We start from the raw sequence: 22828 nt of genomic DNA on the forward strand, positions 1-22828 counted from the left end.
TCTCTTCATGAGACCACAGTACCAATCCCTGTGGCAATAACACTTCTTATAACCTGATGCATTTATGTTTGCTGTTATCCATCTAATTGTCTGTCCATGCTACCTCTCTACATCATAAGCTTTTCCCCATCCCTCATTGCCTGGAACTGAGCTTGGTTTCTCAACCATTTTGAAAAGACAATGTAAGTCAACCATAACTGGAGTCACATATAGAACAGACCAAGTTTGGACAACTGATTTCCTTCCCAAAAGGACGTTCGTGCACGAGATGGATTGTGATGGTAATTAATAATGGTTTCCTGATAGCAGTTATTGAGATTATTAATTGAGATTAAATTCCAACAGCTTTCAGAGTGGGATTCTTACCCATACCTCCAGAGAATTAGTTTGGATCTTTGGTTAATTACCCCGGTGACATTACCACCGTGTACCATCAGGGGGCATGTCTATTCTAAACAAGGAGAACAAGCTCTTTATGGTCTACTCTTGGCAAAACAACACTGCATGTGTATAAATAACTAACAGAAATAAGCACTGTTTATTTGATAGAGCTTCACCCAATTTTGGTTAATAAAAGTTTTGTCCAATTTAGAAAATTAATTTCTGTCCTAGTCAAAGTGATAATCTTAATGAAAGCCTAAATAAAATAAATATGCTAATTACAGAAAAGGCCATTATTTACTTTCTGCAAGCTGTAAAGTATTCCCCAATTGTCCACACGACAAGACAGAGCAACGCACACAAATCTCTTGCACCTTTATAAGACAAATGTATTAAATATACCAAGTGGATCTTAACCAACTATTGAAAAACATGTCTGTATCCTGGCACCAAGGAAGACAACTACTTCACTTTATGTGAGATTAGTTCTGTTCAGGGACAGCAAGATAAAATTCCATGCGATTCCTCAGTAATTTAATATGCAGCATAAGATTGGCCCCACAGTTTCTAAAACCTTTCTCTTCCCAAGCTCATGGTCAAGCTAGTATTGCAGTTTGATTCCATTGAAGGTTAAATTGACTCAGTTCCTGCAAACCAACACAAAGCAGGTTTTAACCCCTCACATTAAAGTCCAGTTGGATTTTAATCAAAATTTATCAAACACAGGAACAAGAGTAGACTATTCATTTCCTTACATTTTCTCAGTCATTAACACTGTGAGCAGATCTGGGCACCACACCTTAGAAAGCATATATTGGAAGGGAGTACCATGTAGATTTATAACAATGGTACCTGGACTTCAGGGGTTACGTTATGAGGTGAGAATGCTCAAAGTAAGCCTGTTTTCTCCAGAATTTAGAAATTAAATGGTGATCTGATCAATATCTTCAACATCTTAACAGGAAAAGTAAGCGTAGATAATGATAAACTATTTCTATTGGTTGGGGATTCCAGAACTAAGGGGCCTTGTTTGAGAGTTAGGGTCAGACCATTGAGGAGAGACGTTAGAAGCACTTCTATACACAAAGGGTAATAGATGTTTGGAACTCTCTTCCACAAATGATGATGGGTACTGGATCAGTTGTTAATTTTAAGTGTGCAATAGGTAAGTTTTGTTAAGCAAAAAGGTATAAGGCATGTTGGCCAAATGCAGATCTATGGAGTTAGCCCACAGATCAGCTATGATCTCATTGTATGATGGAACAGGCTCGACGGGCTGAATGGTCCACTCCTGTTCCTATATCAGTAAAGCTACGTGCAGTCTATAGCTCAGCTCTGTCTGCACTAGTTCCAATTCTGTTCAAACCCCAATCCAATAAAAGTCTATTTACCTCAACCATAAAACTCCAATAATCTTAGCATGTACAGTAGCAACAGATAAAGGTACAGTAGCTTGTCAAAATATTAGCTCTGATTTCCATAGGCTGACATTCTTTTGTAGAAAGATTTGAGTTCTTCCAAGGCTATTTTGACCAGTGGCTCTCTCTTTGTTACTTTTGGAGGGAACAACTCTGAATAACTTCACTTCTGGAAAAGGGGATGCCTGAGGTACTTTGAATGACAACCTTCAAAAACAGAGGCTGTTTTAAAACTGGAAGCTGGATTCAAATCCAGATCAATGGACTAGATTAACCTTCAAGGGCCCAGAGTGAAACAAAAAAGTACAAGTCGGTAGACTGACTCTTAATGCATAGCAGGCAACAATTCCTTACTGTACAGTGGTCTCTCTCACACAAATGAATGCTGCAGGTAAGATATACAAACGGCTATACTTGTGAATGGGAAGGTGGGGAGGTTTTGCAGCAGATAAGGCTCTGGTGCAATATAGAATCCCTACAGTGTGGAAACAGGCCCTTCAGCCCAACAAGTCCACACTGATCCTCCAAAGAGTAACCCACCCAGACCCATTCCCTTACCCTACTATCCTACATTTACCCCCAACTGATGCATTTACCCTACATATCCCTGAACACTATGAGCAACTTTGCATGGCTAATTTACCTAACCTGCACACTTTTGGATTGTGGGAGGAAACCCACGAAGACATGGGGAGAATTTCTCCACACAGACAGGCACCTGAGGTTGGAATCTAACTAGGGTCCCTGGTGCTGTGAGGCAGTAATGCTAACCACTGAGCCACCGAGGTTGGAACCAAACTCAAGTCCCTGGCACTGTGAGGCAGCAGTGCTAACCACTGAGCCACAATGCTAGGGTAGGAAGAGTCCTTCCCCAGCAACACATCTGACCAGGTGGAGCTTGGAGTTGACAAAGGGCCGCTGAGTGAGCAAAAAAGAATTGACAAAATTCACCACGGATTTACAAAGAGGAAATACCTGCTATTGGGACCCTTTGTCAAATATTTTCTCCCTGCAAAAGAAATGCAAAAACAATTAAGCTCAGAACCAACACAACAAAACCAGATAAATTAGATGTTGCCTGACAAAAAGGAGACATATAAAAGTATCAACTTTATATTTTGGGTTATCACCTTTTGTTTTCTTCCTGTTTTTCAAAGTCTGACAAATGATAATGGCTGCGAAAAGCATCATCGATATAATCCCCAGGGAGCACACCAATGTTACATAAAGATACAGATCTGAAACAAGGCATAAACATTAACAGATGCAGGATTCCTCTAAATTACAACAGTCAATGCTTTTGCAAGTAAATTTCCTGTTGGCAAAAACATAGAAACAGGAATGATCTTCTTTAGTCTGTGAGATTTAGTGATATTCCTTTATGACTTGAGTTCATAATAAAGTATAATTATTGAAACTATTTTGGCCGATTGCAAATTCACATATAAAAAGGTACTATATAAATTTGGGCTCTCAGAATGTGTCAAAGCTCTTTACAGCCAATCCAATATTTTTCAAGTGTAGTCACAGTCGCAAAGCAAGAGACTTTACAGCAAACCCCTACATAATGAATGATAGAACAGGGTCAGAAACCAAACTGGTGTAACCCCTGGTTTGTAAATTCAGACCAAACAGCACACGTTCAGAATTGCACAGATTTCTCAGGCTAGGTTAGGAGCTTTACATCTCTGGCAGGGAATTGAACAGACAATTTTCTGACTAAGAGATGACAGCATCATAGCCTGAATCATGACTGATATTGACACTAGACAAATATAAAAAGTTTTTTTTTACTGTATGAGAGAACGTCCATTAAGATGCACTTACTGAAGAAGAGCACTGGACCTGGAGTCTGATGTAAACTTACATAACTACATTGAGGAAGAAGGAAATATTTTTGTTTTTAGAAGGCGCTTAAAGATTTGGCTAATTGGCCATTTCCTTCAGCCTTTGTATATCATATACACACGTTTTCTACACCCTTCCCTGTGTCAATCATCCCTAAGAAACATGGATTAAAGGACTTCTATTGTGTGGGTTTAATGTTCCACCCTTCATAAACTCCAAGTTGCCATAACAAAGCTGCCTACATCCTGTGCTTTCCTGTAGTATCCTGCCCTTGTGTACTGCTGTCCTCACCAGCTGAGCTGTCTATCCAAGGCACCAAGGGAAGAAAAAAGTTTCATCTCTCATTCACTTACCTCTCCATGGTTTTATCGGTTCTGATCTCTGCTTCACCTTCATTACGTTAACGCCCTTCTTCCATCTCTGACCTCCTTTGCATCAGCTGCTCCCTATATTCATTCATGCCTTAGTCTTACACTCAGGATCTCTTCTGCTATACTTATGCACCTCCTCTCTTCATTCAAAGCCTTAAGACTTTCAATTACACTTTACTCATCTCTCATAACTAACTGCAACTGCTTCAGCATCCAATATTACATTGGACAGAAGAGCAGACAAAGTCATGCAGCTCATCGAATGTGCTCTATTATTCAATAAGACCATGACTGACCTGGTTGAATTTATTATTCCACATTCCCAGCTCCACCTGTTAATCCTTGATTCTCTTCCCTGGCAAAAATCAGTCTTATTCTTCTGATGGTACGATGGCTTTAAGAGGCGTATTTTGTCCTGTTTCGTTTTTTATGAAGAAAGCTTGAGAGAGAGGTAAAGAGTGATCTGCTCCAAAACTAATAAAGTAAACAGCTTGTGAGACCTTTTTCTTTAAGTTGAAACAATAGAAGCCGCCTGAATGGGTGGGGTCAAGCTCCCACAGAATCAAGATTGTTATTTTAGTTTCTCGGTAGCATTTACTGGGGTCTTGAAGCTGGGTTTGCAAGCTGCAGGACATCTCTTCCTGCTACTCTCTCTCTCTCTCTCTCTCTCTCTCTCTCTCTGAATTTTTTCTTGATATTCTTTCCTCTGGGTAGAGTTATATGTTAGACAATCTAATTTACTGAATTTGTCTTTGCCAAGGGTGCGTTCGTGACCTGTTACTATATTGGGACAGTTACAGTTTGGTAGTTAAATAAGCTATTATTCTGTTATGTTTTCCAATATAGTTATGTTATTCCAATTTCTTCTTTTTTGTTGTATTTTAACTATAGTGTTTGAATAAAGTGTGTTTTGCTTCAAGATTGGTAGTTTGATCAATTGAACTGCATCCAGAATGTGACGGCTGGCATTTGCCTTTAACATAAGAAAAAGCTAGGGTCGAGGCTATCTTCATCTCTTTGGTGGGGGTTTGGTCTGGTTCATAACATTCTGCCTTAAAAATATTTAAAGATCCCACCTTCCACTGCCTTGAGACAGAGTTCCAAAGTCACTCAAACTGTCAGGAAGTTTCTCCTCATCCCTGTCCGAAAAAGGGGAGCCTAATGATCTCCAGTCCTCCACTGCCCATAAGAAGAAAGATCCTTTTCACATCCATCTTGTCAAGACTTTTCAGGATCTCATAACCTACAGTAAAGTTCTCCCTCACTCTAAGTCCCAAGGGAAACAAGCTCAGCCTGTTCAATTTTTCCTCATCAAACAACAAGTGTCAATCTAGAAAACCTCCTTTGAACTATCTCCAATGCATTTATATCCTTCCTTAAAAGTAATGAAACCAAAACTACTCACATTATTCGAGTTTTCAACCTGTACATCCCAGAGAATGGGTTGCAATATTAGTAATTCCATATACAGAAGAAACAATATTCTGCTATAGCCTCAAATCTTGCTCTTCATTAGTCCGTCTTTAATTTTATTGTCAGCAATTCTGAAGACTTTACTTAATCTCAAGTGCCAAATACAATCTTTCAAAAAACGTCTCATGCATGATAGTTTTCCCTGCTCCAGAGCTCAGGGATTTAACTTGGCGCAGCAAAGAATTTTACCTCCAAATATTGTCCTTCCTTCCTTCGGATTCTTGGAAATCAATATAGTGGAAGTTTCCAGAACTGGATCTGCAAGCGATAAAAATGTTGCTTATTTGCGATGGTTCACGAAGCCTTTTGTCAGTCTTTAATACGCAGTTTCAAGTGTTAGATTTTAAGTATTATCATTATTTAGTTGAAGAGATTTTCCTTTATTTTAATGACAGCCTCCTGCATAGATTGTCACCAAATATCAGTCGCTCAGTGCATATCAGGGTTTGGCTAAGATGTTTTATTGATCTTTTACTGAGTTGAACTGTTCGCAAGATCACGGGACATATTGGTGAGGCAGTGGTGCTAATGATAATTATTTTCTCCTGAAATTTTCAGTTTCAAGCAGAAAGGTTAACACAGCATAACTCATTATTAATCAAAACGGCAGTGACGGAAGGTTCCAGAAGAGTTTGCCAGGTGCTGCTCTCAGATTTCCAACTCTGACTGGATAGGTTCCAAAAGATCTCCTCACATCCTGCCCTTCAAGATACTGTTAACCAGTCTCCTTTCTTTTTCCATCTCTTGGAATTATGTAGGCAATTAATATCTGATTTCTGTCGACTCCAGGAGAATTCCAGAGAATTGGTCACCCCATGATGTTTAGTAATTATCATTTGTTCAGGATAAGTTGAGATAGGACTTTTTGTTTTGGATAAATTTAGGAATTGCGCCTAAAATGCATTGGCTAGATTTTACTAAACCTGATGCCAACTCATGCTTGTGAATGTAAGAAAAGAAGCACAAACCTCCTAAACCAGCACAATTGTCTGACTCTCGTCTCTTAGAGCCAGGGAAGTTGCCAGTTTCCTCAGTAGGTCCCAACTTGGACAGATTGAATCTTGAAACTGGAATTTGGACACAAAATTGACAGAAACAAGCTCCCTCTCTCTGCTATATCAAAAGGAATTAAATGGTCAATGTGAAGATGTGGGTTTCATCAGAGTGCTCCTGTTTCCTCTCACCGCCCAAAAATGAACTAGATTGAGTTTTTTTGAAGAGGAATGATGAGGACAGCGCGGTGGATGTGATCTATATAGACTTCAATAAGTCATTTGACAAGGTTCCCCGTGGGAGACCAGTTAGCAAGCTTAGATCTCATGGAATACAGAAAGAACTAGCAACTTGGATACAGAACTGGCTCGAAGATAGAAGACAGAGGGTGGTGGTGGAGGGTTGCTTTTCAGACTGGAGACCTGTGACCAATGGAGTGCCACAAGAGTCAGTGCTGGGTCCACAACGTTTTGTCATTTATATAAACGATTTGGAGGGATAGTTAGTAAGTTTGCAGATGACACCAAAATTGGAATTGTTGTGGACAGCAAAGAAGGTTACCTCAGATTACAACGGGATCTTGATCAGATGAGCCAATGGGCTGAGGAATGGCAAATGGAGCTTAATGTGAGGTGCTTCATTTCAGAAAAGCAAATCAGAGCAGGGAGTGTAGCTGAACAAAGAGACCTTGGAGTACAGGTTCATAGTTCCTTGAAAGTAGAGTCATGGGTAGATAGGATCGTGAAGACGACGTTTGGTATGCTTCCCTTTATTGGTCAGTGTATTGAGTACAGGTGATGGGCGGTCATGTTGCAGCTCTACAGGATGTTGGTTAGGCCACTTTTGGAATATTCTGGTCTCATTCACATCAGAAGGATGTTGTGAAACTTGAAAGTGATCAGAAAAGATTTACAAGGATGTTGCCAGGGTTGGAGAATTTGAGCTTTAGGGAGAGACTGAATGGGCTGGCACTGTTTTCCCTGGAGTGTCGGAGGCTGAGGGGTGACCTTAATGAGGTTTATAAAATCATGAGGGGCATGGATAGGGTAAATGAACAAAGTCTTTTCCCTGGGGTGGGGGAGTCAAGAACTACAGGACATGGGTTTAGGGTGAGAGAGGAAAGACATAGAAGACACCTACGGGCTAACTTTTTCACACAGACGGTGGTGCATGGATGGAATGAACTGCCAGGGAAAATGGTGGAGGCTCGTACAATTGCAACATTTAAGAGGCATTTGGATGGGTATATGAATAGGAAGGGTTTGGAGGGATTTGGGCCAACTGCTGGCAAATGCGACTAGATTGGGTTGGAATATCTGGTTAGCATGGACGATTTGAATCAAAGGGTGTGTTTCCATACTGTACATCTTTATGACTCTATGTGCAGGTTAGGTGGATTGACAATGCTAAATTGTCCGTAGTTTCCAGGGATATGCAGGCTAAGTGGATAAGCCATGGAAAAGTAGGGTTACAGGGTACGGGTCTGGATCTGGATGGGATGTCCTTTGGAGGGTCGGTGTGGATTCAATGGGTTGAATGGCCTGCTTCCACACTGAAGGGATTCTATAAGTCTAAGATACTTCAGCAAATCTGTTCTGGAGCTGACCAACAGCAGGTCCTTGTATTGTGCAACAAAAGATAGGATTGAGGAATTTGCTCAGTGGAGGTACCCCTAGGTAGTAGCAACTAGAATAAGACTGAATTTTACAATCTATCAGGTTGAGAGCGACAAGTAGGTCTTTTGTACTATTTCAAATTCAAATCACCACATTTGAGAGAGCTTGAAAGTCCAGCTGGCTGACGTGAACTCGCAAATTAGGGAAACCATAGGTGAATAGAGATGCATTAGCAGATATTGAAGACCTGGACGTGCCAGTATTGGACTGGGGTGCACAAAGTTAAAAAAATCACACAACACCAGGTTATAATGCTTCCAAATTAACTTGTTGGACTACAACCTGGTGTTTTCTGATTTTTAACAGTTATTTAAGGATATATTTCAGGATAAACAGATTAGAGACATTCTAATGAGTAATAAAAATTCCAAGGGACAGACCCACCATCCACAGTTAACTAGAGGTGTAAGGAAAAGCATATAATTGTAGCAGGTCAGATGATAGCACAGAATATAAAAAGCAGTCAATAATAACTAAAAACAAAGAGTGAAAAAATTGTTAGAGCAGAGAACCAGAAAAATAAAAGCAGATAGTAAGAGTTTCTATAAATATTTAAAATTGAAAATAGTGAACAATAAAGTGAGACTGGAGAATTAATAATGAAAATCAAGATAATGGCAGAGGAGTTGAAGATGAGTTACACATTTGATACAGCTAACAACCCAGAAACAGTGATAAATGAGGAAACAGAAGGGAGAGATGAACTCAGTAAACTCACAATCGCCAGAGAAATCGTACTAAAAAAGTTGTTGGAGCTGTGGGCGAACAAGGGCTTGGGATCTGATGTGACTTCATCCCAGAATCTAATAGAAGTGGCTACTGAGCTAGTCAGTGCATTGACTTTCCAAAACTCCCTTTATTCAGGGTGGTCTCATTAAATACAGAGAGAACAAATGTATTCAAAAAAAAGGGAGACAGACAGAAAGCAGGAAATTACAAGATAGTAACTTAGCATCTGGAAAGGGAATATATTAGAAGGCATTATTAAAGCTGCAACAGTGTACTTTGATCAGTTCAAGTTAATCAGCAAGAGTTAACATGGTTTTGTGAAATTTGACCAACTATGGATATTATAGGCTCATATAGGGTCACACAGCATGGAAACCAATCCATGCCAAGCATAATCTCAAACTATACAACTCTCACCTGCCTGCTCCTGGCCCATATCCCCCCCCACACACACTTCCAATCATGTATCTATTTGAAGTGTTGTAATTGTGCCCTTATCCATCACTTTCTCTGGAGGTTCATTCCACACGTGAACCACGCTCTATATAAAATATTTGCTTTTTAAAAAAATCTCTCTCCTCTCACCTTAAAAATGTGCCCCCTACTCTTTAAATCCCCCATCCTAGGGGGAAAAAAGAACTACCATTAACTCTACCTACACCTATTATTATCTTATAAACTTCTATCAGATCACCTCTCAATCTCCTGTGCTCCTGTGAAAAGAAACGTCCCAGCCTATCTTTATAAGTCAAACATTTCCAATTAGAATATTTCTACATTATCTTGCAGTACAGGCCCTTTGGCCCTCGATGTTATGCCGACCTGTGGAACCAATCTGAAGCCCATCTAACCTACACTGTTCCATTCTCATTCATATGCCTATCTGATGACTATTTAAATGCCCTTAAAGTTGGAAAGTCTATTACTGTTGCAGGCAGTGCATTCTATGCCCCTACTACTCCGAGTAAAGAAACTACCTCTGACATCTGTCCTATATCTATCACCCCTCAATTTAAAGCTATGTCCCCTCGTGCTAGCCATCACCATCTGAGGAAAAAGGCTCTCATTGTCCACCCTATCTAATCCTCTGATCATCTTATATGACTCAATTAAGTCACCTCTCAACCTTCTTCTCTCTAATGAAACCAGCCTCGAGTCCCTCAGCCTTTCCTCATAAGACCTTCTCTCCATGCCAGGTAACATCCTAGTAAATCTCCTCTGAACCCTTTCCAAAGTTTCCACATCCTTCCTATAATGCAGTGACCAGAACTGTATGCAATACTCCAAATGTAGCCGCACCAGAGTTTTGTACAGCTGCAAAAAAGGCTATCACACCATATGCCTTCTTAACAACACTATCAACCTGGGTTTCAACTTTCAAGGATTTATATACCTGGACACCGAGATCTCTCTGCTTATCTACACTACCAAAAATCTTACCATTAGCCCAGTACTGGAGGAAACCCACACAGACATGGTGAGAATGTGTAAACTTCACTCAGAGAGTCACCCAAGGATGGAATTGAACCAGGGTCCCTGTGAGGCAGCAGTGCTAACCAATGAACCACCATGCCATCCTATTAACTTGGTGAAAGTAATGCTGCTGAGGGTCCATAAGCTGACCTTAGACAAACATAATAGGACAGCCACCAAAACCAGTGCATCGTTGACCAATAAGGAAAAGATAACCATTCAGGCCATTAATAAGATGAAGAAACAATTAAAATAGAAGATGTGACCGATCAAAGCTAAAGGGTGGGAAGAAATCTTTTCCTTGATGTTGACCATTTGGAACACAGAAGGATCATTTGAAAAGTCTGCAAAGTACTTATTTTACAAATCTGAAGCCATGCTGAATTAAGAAGAAGAAAATTACATTTAGATAGCAACTTCCATGTCCTCACGGTGTCACAAAAAACTTCAGGTTTTTTTTGAAGGGTAGCTAATGTTTCCACTTAGAAAATATAAATTAATACTGTTAGAAAAAAGAGGCTTTTTATAAGGACTTGACAGTCAATATATTAAAATGAAGATAATGATTAAGGTTGTGTGAAACCATTAATAAAGATTGAGCGTTTGCTTCTTTAAGCAGAAACTCACATACTTGAGGAAAAAGTCTTACATTGATACGCTTCATTGTTAAAGGGTTTGAGTTTAAAAGCAGGAAGATTATGTTGCAGCTGTACAGAGTGCTGGTGAGGCCACACCTGGAGTACTGTGTGCAATTTTGGTCTCCTTACTTGAGAAAGGATGGACTGGCACTGGAGGGAGTGCAGAGGATGTTCACTGGGTTGATTCCAGAGTTAAGAGGTTTGGCTAATGTGGAGAGACTGAGTAGACTGGGATTATATTCATCGGAATTTAGGAGAGTGAGGGGAAAGCTCATAGAAACTTATAAAATTATGAAGGGAATAGATAAGTGTTATGGACTCGGCCAAACACCTCAAAACATTTTTAAGCAGATATCCATAACTTTGCTAATTGCTTTTACCTAGGTGTACAGAGGATATTCCCAGAGAAAAGTAGCTAGTTTGACTGCTAAGTTTTTAATGAACAAATGTATTTACAAAATCACGGAATGAAATACAAAGGACAGAAAACAGAGTAACGAATAACGTATCCTATACAAATCTGACTTAATGATGCTGTTCTGAAAATACTTGCAACAATCCACACACACATCCCAAAGCACAAACAGTAAAAAATAAAACAAACTAGAGCTTACACATTTGAAGTTAGAGAGAGAGAGAGAGAGAGAGAGAGAGAGAGAGAGAGATAGAGAGATCATCAGCTTGCTTCACACATTCCCTGCTGCAACTGAACTGACTAAAGTTCTGAACTGATCTGCATTGCACAGCAGGAGAGCTGGCTGCACCCCCTAAGCTATACCTTTCTTTTATGACATGAAAGTCTTAGACTGGAGGTATTATCTGTTAGGGTAAACAGAAAGCCCCAGTGAATTATTCAAACTTCAGCACAATGGAGCCTGGTCAATTGCCCCTTCACTTTAAAAACACAAGGACATAATCACCTTGTAAAAGAACCAATATTATGACAGTAAGATAGTAGTAGAGAGGTTGTTTCAACTGGTGGGTGAAACTAGGACAAGAGGGCAAAGCCTCAAAATGAGGGAGAGGAGATTTAGGACTGAGTTGAGGAGGAACTTTACCTGGAGGATTGTGAACCTATGGAATTCCATGCCCAGTGAAGTGGTTGAGGCTTCCTCAATAAATGTTTTTAAAACTAAGACAGACACTTTTTTGAACAGTGAAGGAATTAAAGGTGAGTGGATGGCTAAGTGGAACTGAGACCATGAAAAGGTCAGCCATGATCTTCTTGAATGGTGGAGCAGGCTTGATGGGCCAGATGGTTTTAGGTTTTTATTGAAAAACCTGAAAAGAAACAGCAATAGGAAATTATCATCAGTCTTAGATTCTACAGGTCTGTTTTGATTTTCGGCGAAAATTGACAAAAATTCATCCAAAGCCTCAGATCTTTCTTAAAAAGATAGCTTTGTTAAAAATAGAGACTTCTGAACTTACAGGGGCAGGTGCTCCATAAGACATAGAAGTAGAAGCAAGACCATTCAGCCCATTGAGTCAACTCCGTCATTTAATCATGGCTGATGGGTGTTTCAGTTCCACTTATCCATACTCTCTCCGTATCCATTAATTCCTTGTGAGATCAAGAATTTATCAATCTTTGCCTTGAAGACACCCAATGTCCCGGCCTCTACTGTGCTCCATGGCAATGAATTCCACAGGCCCACCACTCTCTGGCTGAAGAAATGTCTCCTCATTTCCATTCTAAGTTGACCCCCTCTAATTTTAAGGTTAAGCCCAGTCTCCCCAGTTAATGGAAACAACTTCGCAGCATCCACCCTTTATAAGCCATGCTCCAACATCAAGTGGCTGAGTGTCAATGCAAGCAAGCAATAATGGCTGCTCATCGTGAAAAGGACATAGCAATGTTTATTTGTTTGCAGCCTTTGTACCATCTGGTAAATCTCCTCTGCACTGTCTACCCATCAGAGATCATTGAAATACACATTGAATTAGATACGAACATAATCTGAGGGGGAATTAGTTTACCTTCAAAAAGTGTCCAACTTTCACTTGTACTCTTCGAGATCACAGTAGTTGTCTGTGGTACACGCACTGTTAGCAAATTCAGAAGTAAAACAAAAGTAATCATGTGATATTTTTAAAGCTCTTTTATCATTATTACTAAAAGCACAGGTGTAAAACATGATTGACCACATGAGATAACATTGGCGCTGGGAGGTCATATTGCAGGTGTACAGGACATTGGTTAGGCCACCTTTGGAATATTGTGTGCAATTCTGGTCTCACCCTTCCATTGGAAGGATGTTGTGAAAGGGTTCAGAAAAGACTTACAAGGATGTTGCCAGCTACTAGGAGAGGCTGAATAGGCTGGGGCTGTTTTCCCTAGAGTGTCAGAGGCTGAAAGGTGACCTTATAGAGGTTTATAAAATCATGAGGGGCATGGATAGGATAAATAGACAAGGTCTTCAAAGTTTGTGAGAAGATTTGTCACTCGGGTGCTCATTGTTGTGGTTCTGTTCGCTGAGCTGGGAATTTGTGTTGCAGATGTTTCGTCCCCTGTCTAAGTGACATCCTCAGTGCTTGGGATCCTCCTGTGAAGCGCTTCTGTGATGTTTCCTCCGGCATTTATAGTGGTTTGAATCTGCCGCTTCCGGTTATCAGTTCCAGCTGTCCGTTGCAGTGGTCGGTATATTGGGTCCAGTTCGATGTGCTTATTGATTGAATCTGTGGATGAGTGCCATGCCTCTAGGAATTCCCTGGCTGTTATCCTTAGTAGCCACACACGCAGATGGCAAGCAACATGAATTCGACTGGGACAACACTATTATTATAGGACAGGCCAAACAGAGAACAGCCAGGGAATTCCTAGAGGCATGGCACTCATCCACAGATTCAATCATTAAGCGGCAGATTCAAACCACTATAAATGCCGGAGGAAACATCACAGAAGCGCTTCACAGGAGGCTCCCAAGCACGGAGGATGTCACCTAGACAGGGGACGAAACGTCTGCAACATAAATTCCCAGCTCGACGAACAGAACCACAACAGACAAGGTCTTTTCCCTGGGGTGGGGCAGTCCAGAACTAGAGGGCATAGGTTTAGGATGAGATGGAGAAGATTTAAAAGGTATCTAAGGGGCAACTTTTTCACACAGAGGGTGGTGAGTGTATGGAATGAGCTGCCAGAGGAAGTAGTAGAGGCTGGTACAATTACAGCATTTAAAAGACATCTGGATGGGTATGTGAATAGGAAAGGTTTAGAGGAATATGGGACAAATGCTGGCAAATGGAACTAGATTAGGTTGGGATATCTGGTCAGCATTGACAGATTAGACAGAAGGGTCTGTTTCTGTGCTGTACATCTCTATGACTCTATGAATATAAGATATAGGAGTAGAATTAGGCCATTCAGCCCATCATGTCTGCTCTGCCATTCAACTATCGCTATGTTTCTGAACCCCATTCTTCTGTCTCCTCCCTGTCACCTTTGATCCCCTTTGTCCACTTTATACAGGCTTCTCAGCATTCTGCAGGTTTTAGCGAGATACCCTTCATTCTACTAAACTCCATCAAGAACAAATCTAGTGTTCTCAACCATATTTTATGTCATAGAGATTTCATGCGCAGCGATATTCTGTATCTCTCTGTGCGTATTCAAAGCAACTGACGGTGAAAAAGATATTGTAACTGCCAGTACTTTTTTGGGGGGGGGAAGCAGGAACACGCCATTGAGTTGGATGATCAACCAGGATTCTAATGGATGGTGGAGCAAACACAAAGTGCCGAGTTATTCACTTCTGCTCCTATACCTCTATCCTTTTGCCAGCGATGGCAATGGCTCAAGGTGGCAGCTAACTATGGACAACAAGTTCAGGCTTTGCCAGTGATGCTCATATCCAATGAAAATATGAAAGGGAAGATGTGGGTTGAAGGTTTAAAGGAGATCGTGTGGGATAGAGTTTGGATGGAGAGGTTAGAGGGCTGATAGGCCACACCAGGTGAGGCCTGAACCTGCCATTCAAATTCCAGAGATATACTCCCATACCCCAGGCCTTCAAAAGTCCTTTCCTCAAAATGGCTTCTTCTACTTCTGATCTTCCTCTAATTTTACTTTCCTCTAAGCAGGTTAGCCACTGACCTCCCAACTCCAGTTATAGTGGTATTTGTGGCTTTTATAATGTTGGACTCCAATCTACTCAAGGATCCAGGTACATTAGCCCCTGCTTAGAGAATCTGGAACAAAAGAAAACCCAGGCAGAATCCCTATAGCATGGAAGCAGGCCACTTGGCACATGTCAAACCTCCAAAGAGCATTCCACCCTATCTCTGTAATCCTGCTAACCCACACACTACAGCCAACTTAGCATGGATGATCCACCTAACCTGCACATCTTCAGACTGTGGGAGGAAACTGGAGCACCTAAGGGGAAACCCCAAAAAGACCCAAGAAGAACATGCAAACACCACACAGACAGTCACTCAAGGCTGGAATCGAACCCAGGTTCCTGGCGATATGAGGCAGCAGTGCTAACCACTGAGCCACCATGTGGCTGTCCAAATTATAATGAATATTAAATCCCTATTACCTCGCTTTTATTTCAGTTCTACATCCTATCCCGCACCCAACGTCCAACCTTTTTCTCTCTAGGGACTCCCTTCACATATTGATTCCAATACATAGTTGGTGTTTTTATACATTTTCCCCCTCCAAGTAATTTTGTCATCTGCATTTAAAATCATTCCTGCAGTTTGTCTTGCAAAGATAAATCCTCATATGCCCTTATTTCTGTGTCAACTCAAAGAAATAAAGGGGAAATAGGGCTGCTAGAGAGACAACTGGTGGTGGATTAACCTGGGGGACACCACACCTTGGGAGATGGAGAGATTGACAGGAAGAGTCTTTCATGGTTACCTCTGTTGGTATAGAAATTGAACCCATGCTGTTAGCATCGCTTTATATTGTAAACCAACCATTGACCTCCATTCGTATAATATCCAAGAAACTAATAGATGTTTCCACGTAAGTTCAGAAATAATTTCCTTAAAATAAAAAATAAAATACTGGATGCTAGAAATCTGAAACAAACACAGAAAGTGTTGGAGAAGCTCAGGCAGCATCTGTGAAGAGAGAAATTGTGTTCATGTTTGGAATCCAATATCTAGAGTCCAGAGATGCTGCCAAAACTGCTGAGATATCCTCACTCCTTGGGAGAGAAGTAGTTTTGCATTGAAACTTGGTATCACTCTCAAATGGGCACTATTGTGTTTAACTTACAATATTTTGTCATTAACTAGCAGTAGTTCCCACTTAGATTAGATTCCCTACAGTGTGTTGGCCCTTTGGCCCAACCAGTCCACACCGACCTTCTGAAGAGTAACCCACCCAGACCCATTTCCCTCTGATGAACTGACCTAACACTATGGGCAATTTACCATGGCCAATTCACCTGATCTGCACACTTTGTGACTGTGGGCAGAAACCGGAGGAAACCCACGCAGACACAGGGAGAATGTGCAAACACCACACAGACAGTCACCCGAGGCTGGAATCGAACCTAGCACCCTGCTGCTGTGAGGCAGCAGTGCTAACCACTGAGCCACTGTGCCACCTTGTTTTTTTTTAAATCACATTTTGGAGCTTCATGGTTTCAGCAAAGTTGCATAAAAAATGTTTTTGGAAGGCAGAATTGGCAATCAGGCTCATAGCGGAGCCAGACCTAAAAACTTAGCTGAAATGAATAGTATCATTGCTGAGCCAAGCCAAAAGAAGCTTTTCAAATGCCTCTCCCAGATCTCGGCAAACTTCTCGTGAGATTGTTTTAAACAGGGAGGCTAGAAAGACGTTTACAAGCTTTGAGCTCTCCATGCAAATGCATTTTAATGAGGACAACATGTTAACTGTTGACATCCAGCCACACAAAGCATGGTCAATAGAAAATACAATTGAATCATTAGTGAAAGCTTTTTTAAGAAGTTTTGAGAGTTCTTGAGAGGTTGAACTAAGAGACAGGATGGAATACCACTAGCTCTCTGGGCTCTACTATGACTGTAGCTAAAGGGATTGCAGTTCGCTGGATTGAATAGTTGAAAAGCTCAAAACAAATTAGCATTAGGCAGAACAATGGACTTTAAAATCAGGGAAACCACTTCCCCTTCTCAAGCAAACACAGTAACAAAGGCCGTCTTGGGAAAATCGTTGAGTCTTTACTGTAGTAAAGGAAAGTACAGGGAGAAATTGTCAAGGTGGGTCAGAGAGAAGAGTTGGAATGGAGACAGGAACTGTGCAAATGGAAAAACAACAATTTTTATTCAATGCACATACAAGTGTATTTAATGTTGTGAATGCCGTTACCCATGGATATAAAATGCACAAAATGTTACTTTCAACTGCATTTTTAATTCTCACCTCAATGGTTGCTAAGCCAATAAGAGATTTGTTTTATTCATTCGTCGTTTGAGGGTATTTCTGGCAAGGCCAGCATTTATTGCCCGTCCCTAATTGCCCAGAGGGCAGTTAAGAATCAACCTCATTGCTGTGGGTCTGGAGTTACATGTAGGCCAGACCAGATAAGGATGGCAGTTTCCTTCCCTAAAGGACATTAGTGAACCAGATGGGTTTTTCCTGACAATCAATGATGGATTGACGGTAATCATGAAAACCTTAATTCCAGATTTTCATTGAATTCAAATTCCACCATTGACTATAGCGGGATTCGAACCCCGGTCCCCAGAACATCACCTGGGTCTCTGATTAACAGTCTAGCAATAATACCACGAGTCGTCACTTTCCCCAATTGTGGAGGATAACTTGAAAGATGATTTTTTTATGTTCTTAATTGCAAATAAAAGACAGATTATTTTTACCAACATGATTTGGAGAAGGTCTGACCATTTTATCTGCACCTTTGAGCAATGCTACTCAGTGATCAATACATACCTCTCACTTCCGTGGCATTATCGCCATTAGATATCGAGAGCCATCTCCTATTGAGGTTTGCAATTTCCTGCACCTTACATCTGTACCGTCCTTCATCACTGTTGTGAAATTTGTTGATGATCAAAACGTAAACCTTGGCCAAGCCCTGCTCGAAGAACTGAAGCTCACATCGACGCTCCCTGCAGTTACGGAATGCTTGCACATGGCCTGTTCGATTCAACCTCAGAATCCTTTGATTGTCATACAGTGAATTTGAAAAGAGCCAGACCAGAGATAAGTAACTGTTCCTCCTCTTCTGTTGAGATATTCGACAGAATAGGGTGCCCCGTTGTCCTTCAGTGAACTCCACCACAGGCCCTGGGGTTACAATGACCTTCAAGGCCTTGCAGATATCTGTAACCAGGAAGGAAAAATTAAACTATCAATATCTCATGTTAATGTTATTCTGTTACACTGTATTAAAGGTTAATGTTAGATTTTTAATGTGAGAACAAATTAGATACAAATATTTCTCATAACTTTACTGTCAAATGGAAACAGGCCCTTCAGTCTAAACCAACCCTCCGACGAGTAACCCATCCACACCCAGGCCCCTATCCTATACTTGCCCCTAACACTATGGGCAATTTAGCATGGCCAATTCACCTAACCTGCACATCTTTGGGTTGTGGGAGAAAACCAGAGCAAACCCACGCAGGCATGGGGAGAACATACAAATTCCACACAGCCAGTCGCCCAAGGCTGGAATCAAATCCAAGTCCCTGACACTGAGGCAGCAGTGCTAACCACTGAGCCACCATGCCATTCTATTTACAACACCCTCTTATTTCAAAATTCAAAGTAAACCAAAATTCAAATAATTTGTGATTCTTTTACAAATGACATGGTGGGTTTTAGATAGGCCATGGTCAAATGGGAAACTAGAAATCTTCCTGTTTTCTCTCTGCTGAAAGATTTGGTTTATTGCTGTGAAATATAGAAAAGTCATAGATTCTTGGAATAGGAGGGAGTTTAAGTGGTGGGTGCTGGGAGGTTAGTGAGGGAGACGGTGAAAGGAGGGAAGGAGGGAGAAAAGAGGTGGGGGAGGACTGGATAGGTGGGGTGTGTGAGGGAGGGGACAAGGAACAGAATGGGCAGCTTTCTGTCCTTTTGGTCATTAGACTTCTGATTTTATTTTCTGCATTGGCTATTCACTACTATGTCAGTATAAGATGTTAGATTAATGGCATTAATATCAGTGTAATGAAGATGCATATTCATATAGTAATGCTGTCAGTGTCATACTTTCACATAGAGAGATAACAGGAAGTGAGTAGATTATCAGCTAGAGTGTAGAGATAAAACTGTTAGAAACGTTCCTACAGAAAGCTCCATTTCGACTCAGCTGCAATACTTTGGACGACTAACCAGAGCAAACCCCATTGCACAGCGAAACATCTGGTTTTGATCATAGTCCAGGTGGAAAGTAGAGGTGAGAAGAGTGTATTCACCTGTGATCGAAGGACCTATGATGAAGTGTATAAAGAATCAGATTGTAATGCACAGAAACAGACCCTTTGGTCCAACTCATCCATTCCGACCAGATATCTTAAATTAATCTAGTCCAATTTGCCAGCAGTTGGCCCATAAATCCTTCCTATTCATGTACCCATTCCGATACCTTTTAAATGTTGTAATTGTACCAGCCTTCACCACTTCCCCTGGCAACTCATTCCATACATGTATCATCCTTAGGTCCCTTTTAAATCTTTTCTCTCTCATCTTAAACCTATGCCCTCTAGTTTTGGATTCCCCTATCCTGGGCAACTGACTTTGTCTATTCATCCTATCCATGCCCCTCATGATTTTATAAACCTCTGTGTGGTCACCCTTCAGCCTGCAAAACTCCAGGGAAAATAGCTCCAGCCTGTTCAGCCTCTCCCTGTGGCTCAAACATTCCAACCCTGACAACATCCTTGTAAATCTTTTCTGCGTTCTTTCAGGTTTTCTTTGGTAGGGAGACTCTTGTGTTGTTTTCAGGCATGCTGGAAGCTACCTTTCTATTGCGAACAAGGGGCCTTAAAGACCCTTCAGCAGAACTCATCAACACTGAGCAGACCCAGCACCAAAGCTAGCTCACCTCAATCTTTGATGGAATTGCTGTGACCGAACAGCTGACTGCCGTTCAAAAAAACAGTTATTTATTTTACTTATCACTAACTTTCTCACTCAGTAGCGCTCTTGGAGGAACATGAATCAGTCAGGCACCCACTGTAACCGATCAGTTATTACAAGTGGCCAGAGTACTTCAGAGGCCATCTCTGCCTTCCAAGTTTGGACATGTGCTGCTTGCTTTGGGAGTCAACACTGTTTTGGAAGTCAGGTCAAAAAGTTGGAGGAGCATGTCAATGTTTGGACGGGAGCCCTGCAACTATACCTTTGGGTTGGTTAGTGGGGGCCGGGAGACATGAAAAAAAAATTACCATTGAAATAATACTTGTCCTCTCCCAGAATCCTGGGACAGCTATTTCAGCAAACAGTTTCAAATTATAACAAATTCCATCATAGAGTCATTGAGATATACAGCACGGAAACAGACCCTTCGGTCCAACTCATCCATGCTGACCAGATATCCTAATCTAATTTAGTCCCATTTGCCAACACTTGGCCCATATGCCTCTCAACCCTTCCTATTCATATAACCATCCAGATATCCTTTAAATGTTGTGGAGTTGCCTGTGTTGCCTCCCCCCTCCCCCCCCCCCCCCCCCCCCCCACCACCACCACCACCACCACCACCACCACCACCACCCATCCCCGGGAACTGATCTTGTCTATTTATCCTATCCATGCCCCTCATGATTTTATAAACCTTTGTACAGTCACACCCCTCAGCCTCCAACGCTCCAGACATTCTAGTTCCATTCTCCCATTCAGTTTTCATGATATTCAGTATAACATGTGATCAAATGACCTGAACTTCAAAAAACATTTTCAAAGAATGCAAATAATTTAATATTATAACTTCCAACATCTGCCAAAGTTCTATATTAAAGAAATCAGAGTGTGCATTTCAGCTTTTGTTATTTTTCATCACATTGCAAGTTGCCACAATTAACCTTGAAATGTCTGGCATTGCTTACACGATTTGAGTTACTTGTTTTAAGTCAGTTTTTTTGTACAGCTCTTGTGGCTAAATGGTATTGGTTATCCAACATTAAATTGAAAACGTGAAAACAATTAGTGTTTCCTGTGGTATTTGGCTGAAATCATGAGTCGGAAAATATAACTCATTTTCTTGAAATTAAACTTGAGAATTGAACGACAATGTAACAACACATCACCCTTTCATCCATTTCAGCTAGGCCTGAATCAAAGCCAGATTAATAGGCACATATCTGGTTCAGGGAGTTGTGTACATTTGCATCAGTACACCATGCTTCACAATGGATAAGATGAGAGGGTGGAAAACAACAAACCAGTTTGTTAGGGCATCCCAAGCTGTGGGTGTGACCCACCAAAATATCATAAGGTAAGACTTTGGGGTTGTGGCTGAAAATGTGTTGCTGGTTAAAGCACAGCAGGTTAGGCAGCATCCAAGGAACAGGAAATTCGACGTTTCGGGCCAGAGCCCTTCATCAGGAATGTGGGGTTGTGAGCAACATTAGTGGTCAAGCCGAGAATGATTTTGAACAGCTGTAAGGTCCCTTTAATTCTTCACTTTTTCCCCAAAATGTTCAATGGTGCCAAATTGACTGTTTTCAGTTGGCTAGATGGTTGATTTTTGAAGCAACATGTTGATAACAGCATGGGTTCAATTCCTGCACTGGCTGAGGTTACCAAAACAGACTCTCCTTCTCAACCTCTCCCTTGCCTGAGGTGTGGTGACCCTCAGGTTAAACCATCACTTATCGTCTCTCTCTCTCTCTCTCTCTCTAATGAGAGAGCACCTCTATGGTTTGGCGGGACCATGATAACTGACTAATTGAGATCCTGAAACTTGATACACATTGCTAAGTTTAAAAACGAACTACGCAAAGGTGGATGTTCATTTTTGCAGAAAGTCCATCTTTCCACTATCTTCCCCAACACAGCTCCTGTTCCCCTCTAACCAGTCACAAAATAAAGCCCACTTCTCACCCGCTCAGTCACTGTGGATCCCTCCACAGTTGCTCAAGAGCTTTCATGCCTCTCCCGTTTGAAGGCCTCAGACTTTGAGAGACATCAATGTGAAAAAGTGGGGTTGCAATGGAAGTGCGATGGGTTAGAAATGTACCAGCACAGTGATAATGTCACTGCATTAATATTACCCAGGATAACATCCTGGGGAAAGTGAGGACTGCAGATACTTGAGAGTCAGAGCCAAGAGTGTGGTGCTGGAAAAGGACAGCAAGTCAGGCAGCATCCTAGGAGCAGGAGAGTCAATGTTTCGGGCACAAGCCCTTCAACATTCCCGATAAAGGGCTTAGGCCCAAAACGTCAGTTCTCCTGCTCCTCAGATGCTGCCTGACTTGCTGAGCTGTTCCAGCGCCACCCTTTCTGACTCTAATAACCTTGGGACCTGGGCTAAAATCCCACCATGGCAGCTGATGAAGTCTGAATTCAATAAAACAAAAATTCTGGAACTAAAATCTCGCTCAATGGCCATGATGCAACCACTGCTATAAAAACCCACCTGGTTCTTCAAGTGTCCTTTTGGGAAGGAAATCCTTACCTGGGCCTAGCCTACTAGTGACACCAGACCTATAGCAATGTGGTTGATTCTTAACTGCCCTTCAGACAATGGGCAGTAAATGTTGGCCTAGCCTGGGACACGCAAATACTATGAATAAGAATTAACAAGTATTTCTCACAAAGGCCAACACACCATATGCCATCCTAACTGCATGTTGGACCTACATAATTGTTTTCAATGACCATGTAGAAGGACATCCAGGTCCCTTTTGTACATCAATCT

The 22828-nt window shown here is 41.4% G+C and overlaps 1 protein-coding gene across 2 annotated transcripts in view; it reads right to left on the reverse strand.

Annotated features, from left to right (window-relative positions):
* Positions 1-22828, reverse strand: part of vstm4a (V-set and transmembrane domain containing 4a) — a 68112-nt gene that overhangs the window by 29862 nt on the left and 15422 nt on the right. Inside the window, exons 2-6 of one of the 2 annotated variants that reach the window (XM_060854313.1) lie at positions 17893-18285; positions 12981-13046; positions 5681-5749; positions 2930-3037; positions 2775-2808 (exon numbers count right to left, since the gene is read on the reverse strand). In XM_060854313.1, the coding sequence (XP_060710296.1) occupies positions 2775-2808; positions 2930-3037; positions 5681-5749; positions 12981-13046; positions 17893-18285 (670 nt within the window). The remainder of the gene's footprint in view (positions 1-2774; positions 2809-2929; positions 3038-5680; positions 5750-12980; positions 13047-17892; positions 18286-22828) is intronic. The other variant, XM_060854314.1, reaches the window with a different exon arrangement.

The sequence above is a fragment of the Hemiscyllium ocellatum genome, chromosome 43, assembly GCF_020745735.1.
Source record: "Hemiscyllium ocellatum isolate sHemOce1 chromosome 43, sHemOce1.pat.X.cur, whole genome shotgun sequence".
Classification (NCBI taxonomy): Eukaryota; Metazoa; Chordata; class Chondrichthyes; order Orectolobiformes; family Hemiscylliidae; genus Hemiscyllium; species Hemiscyllium ocellatum.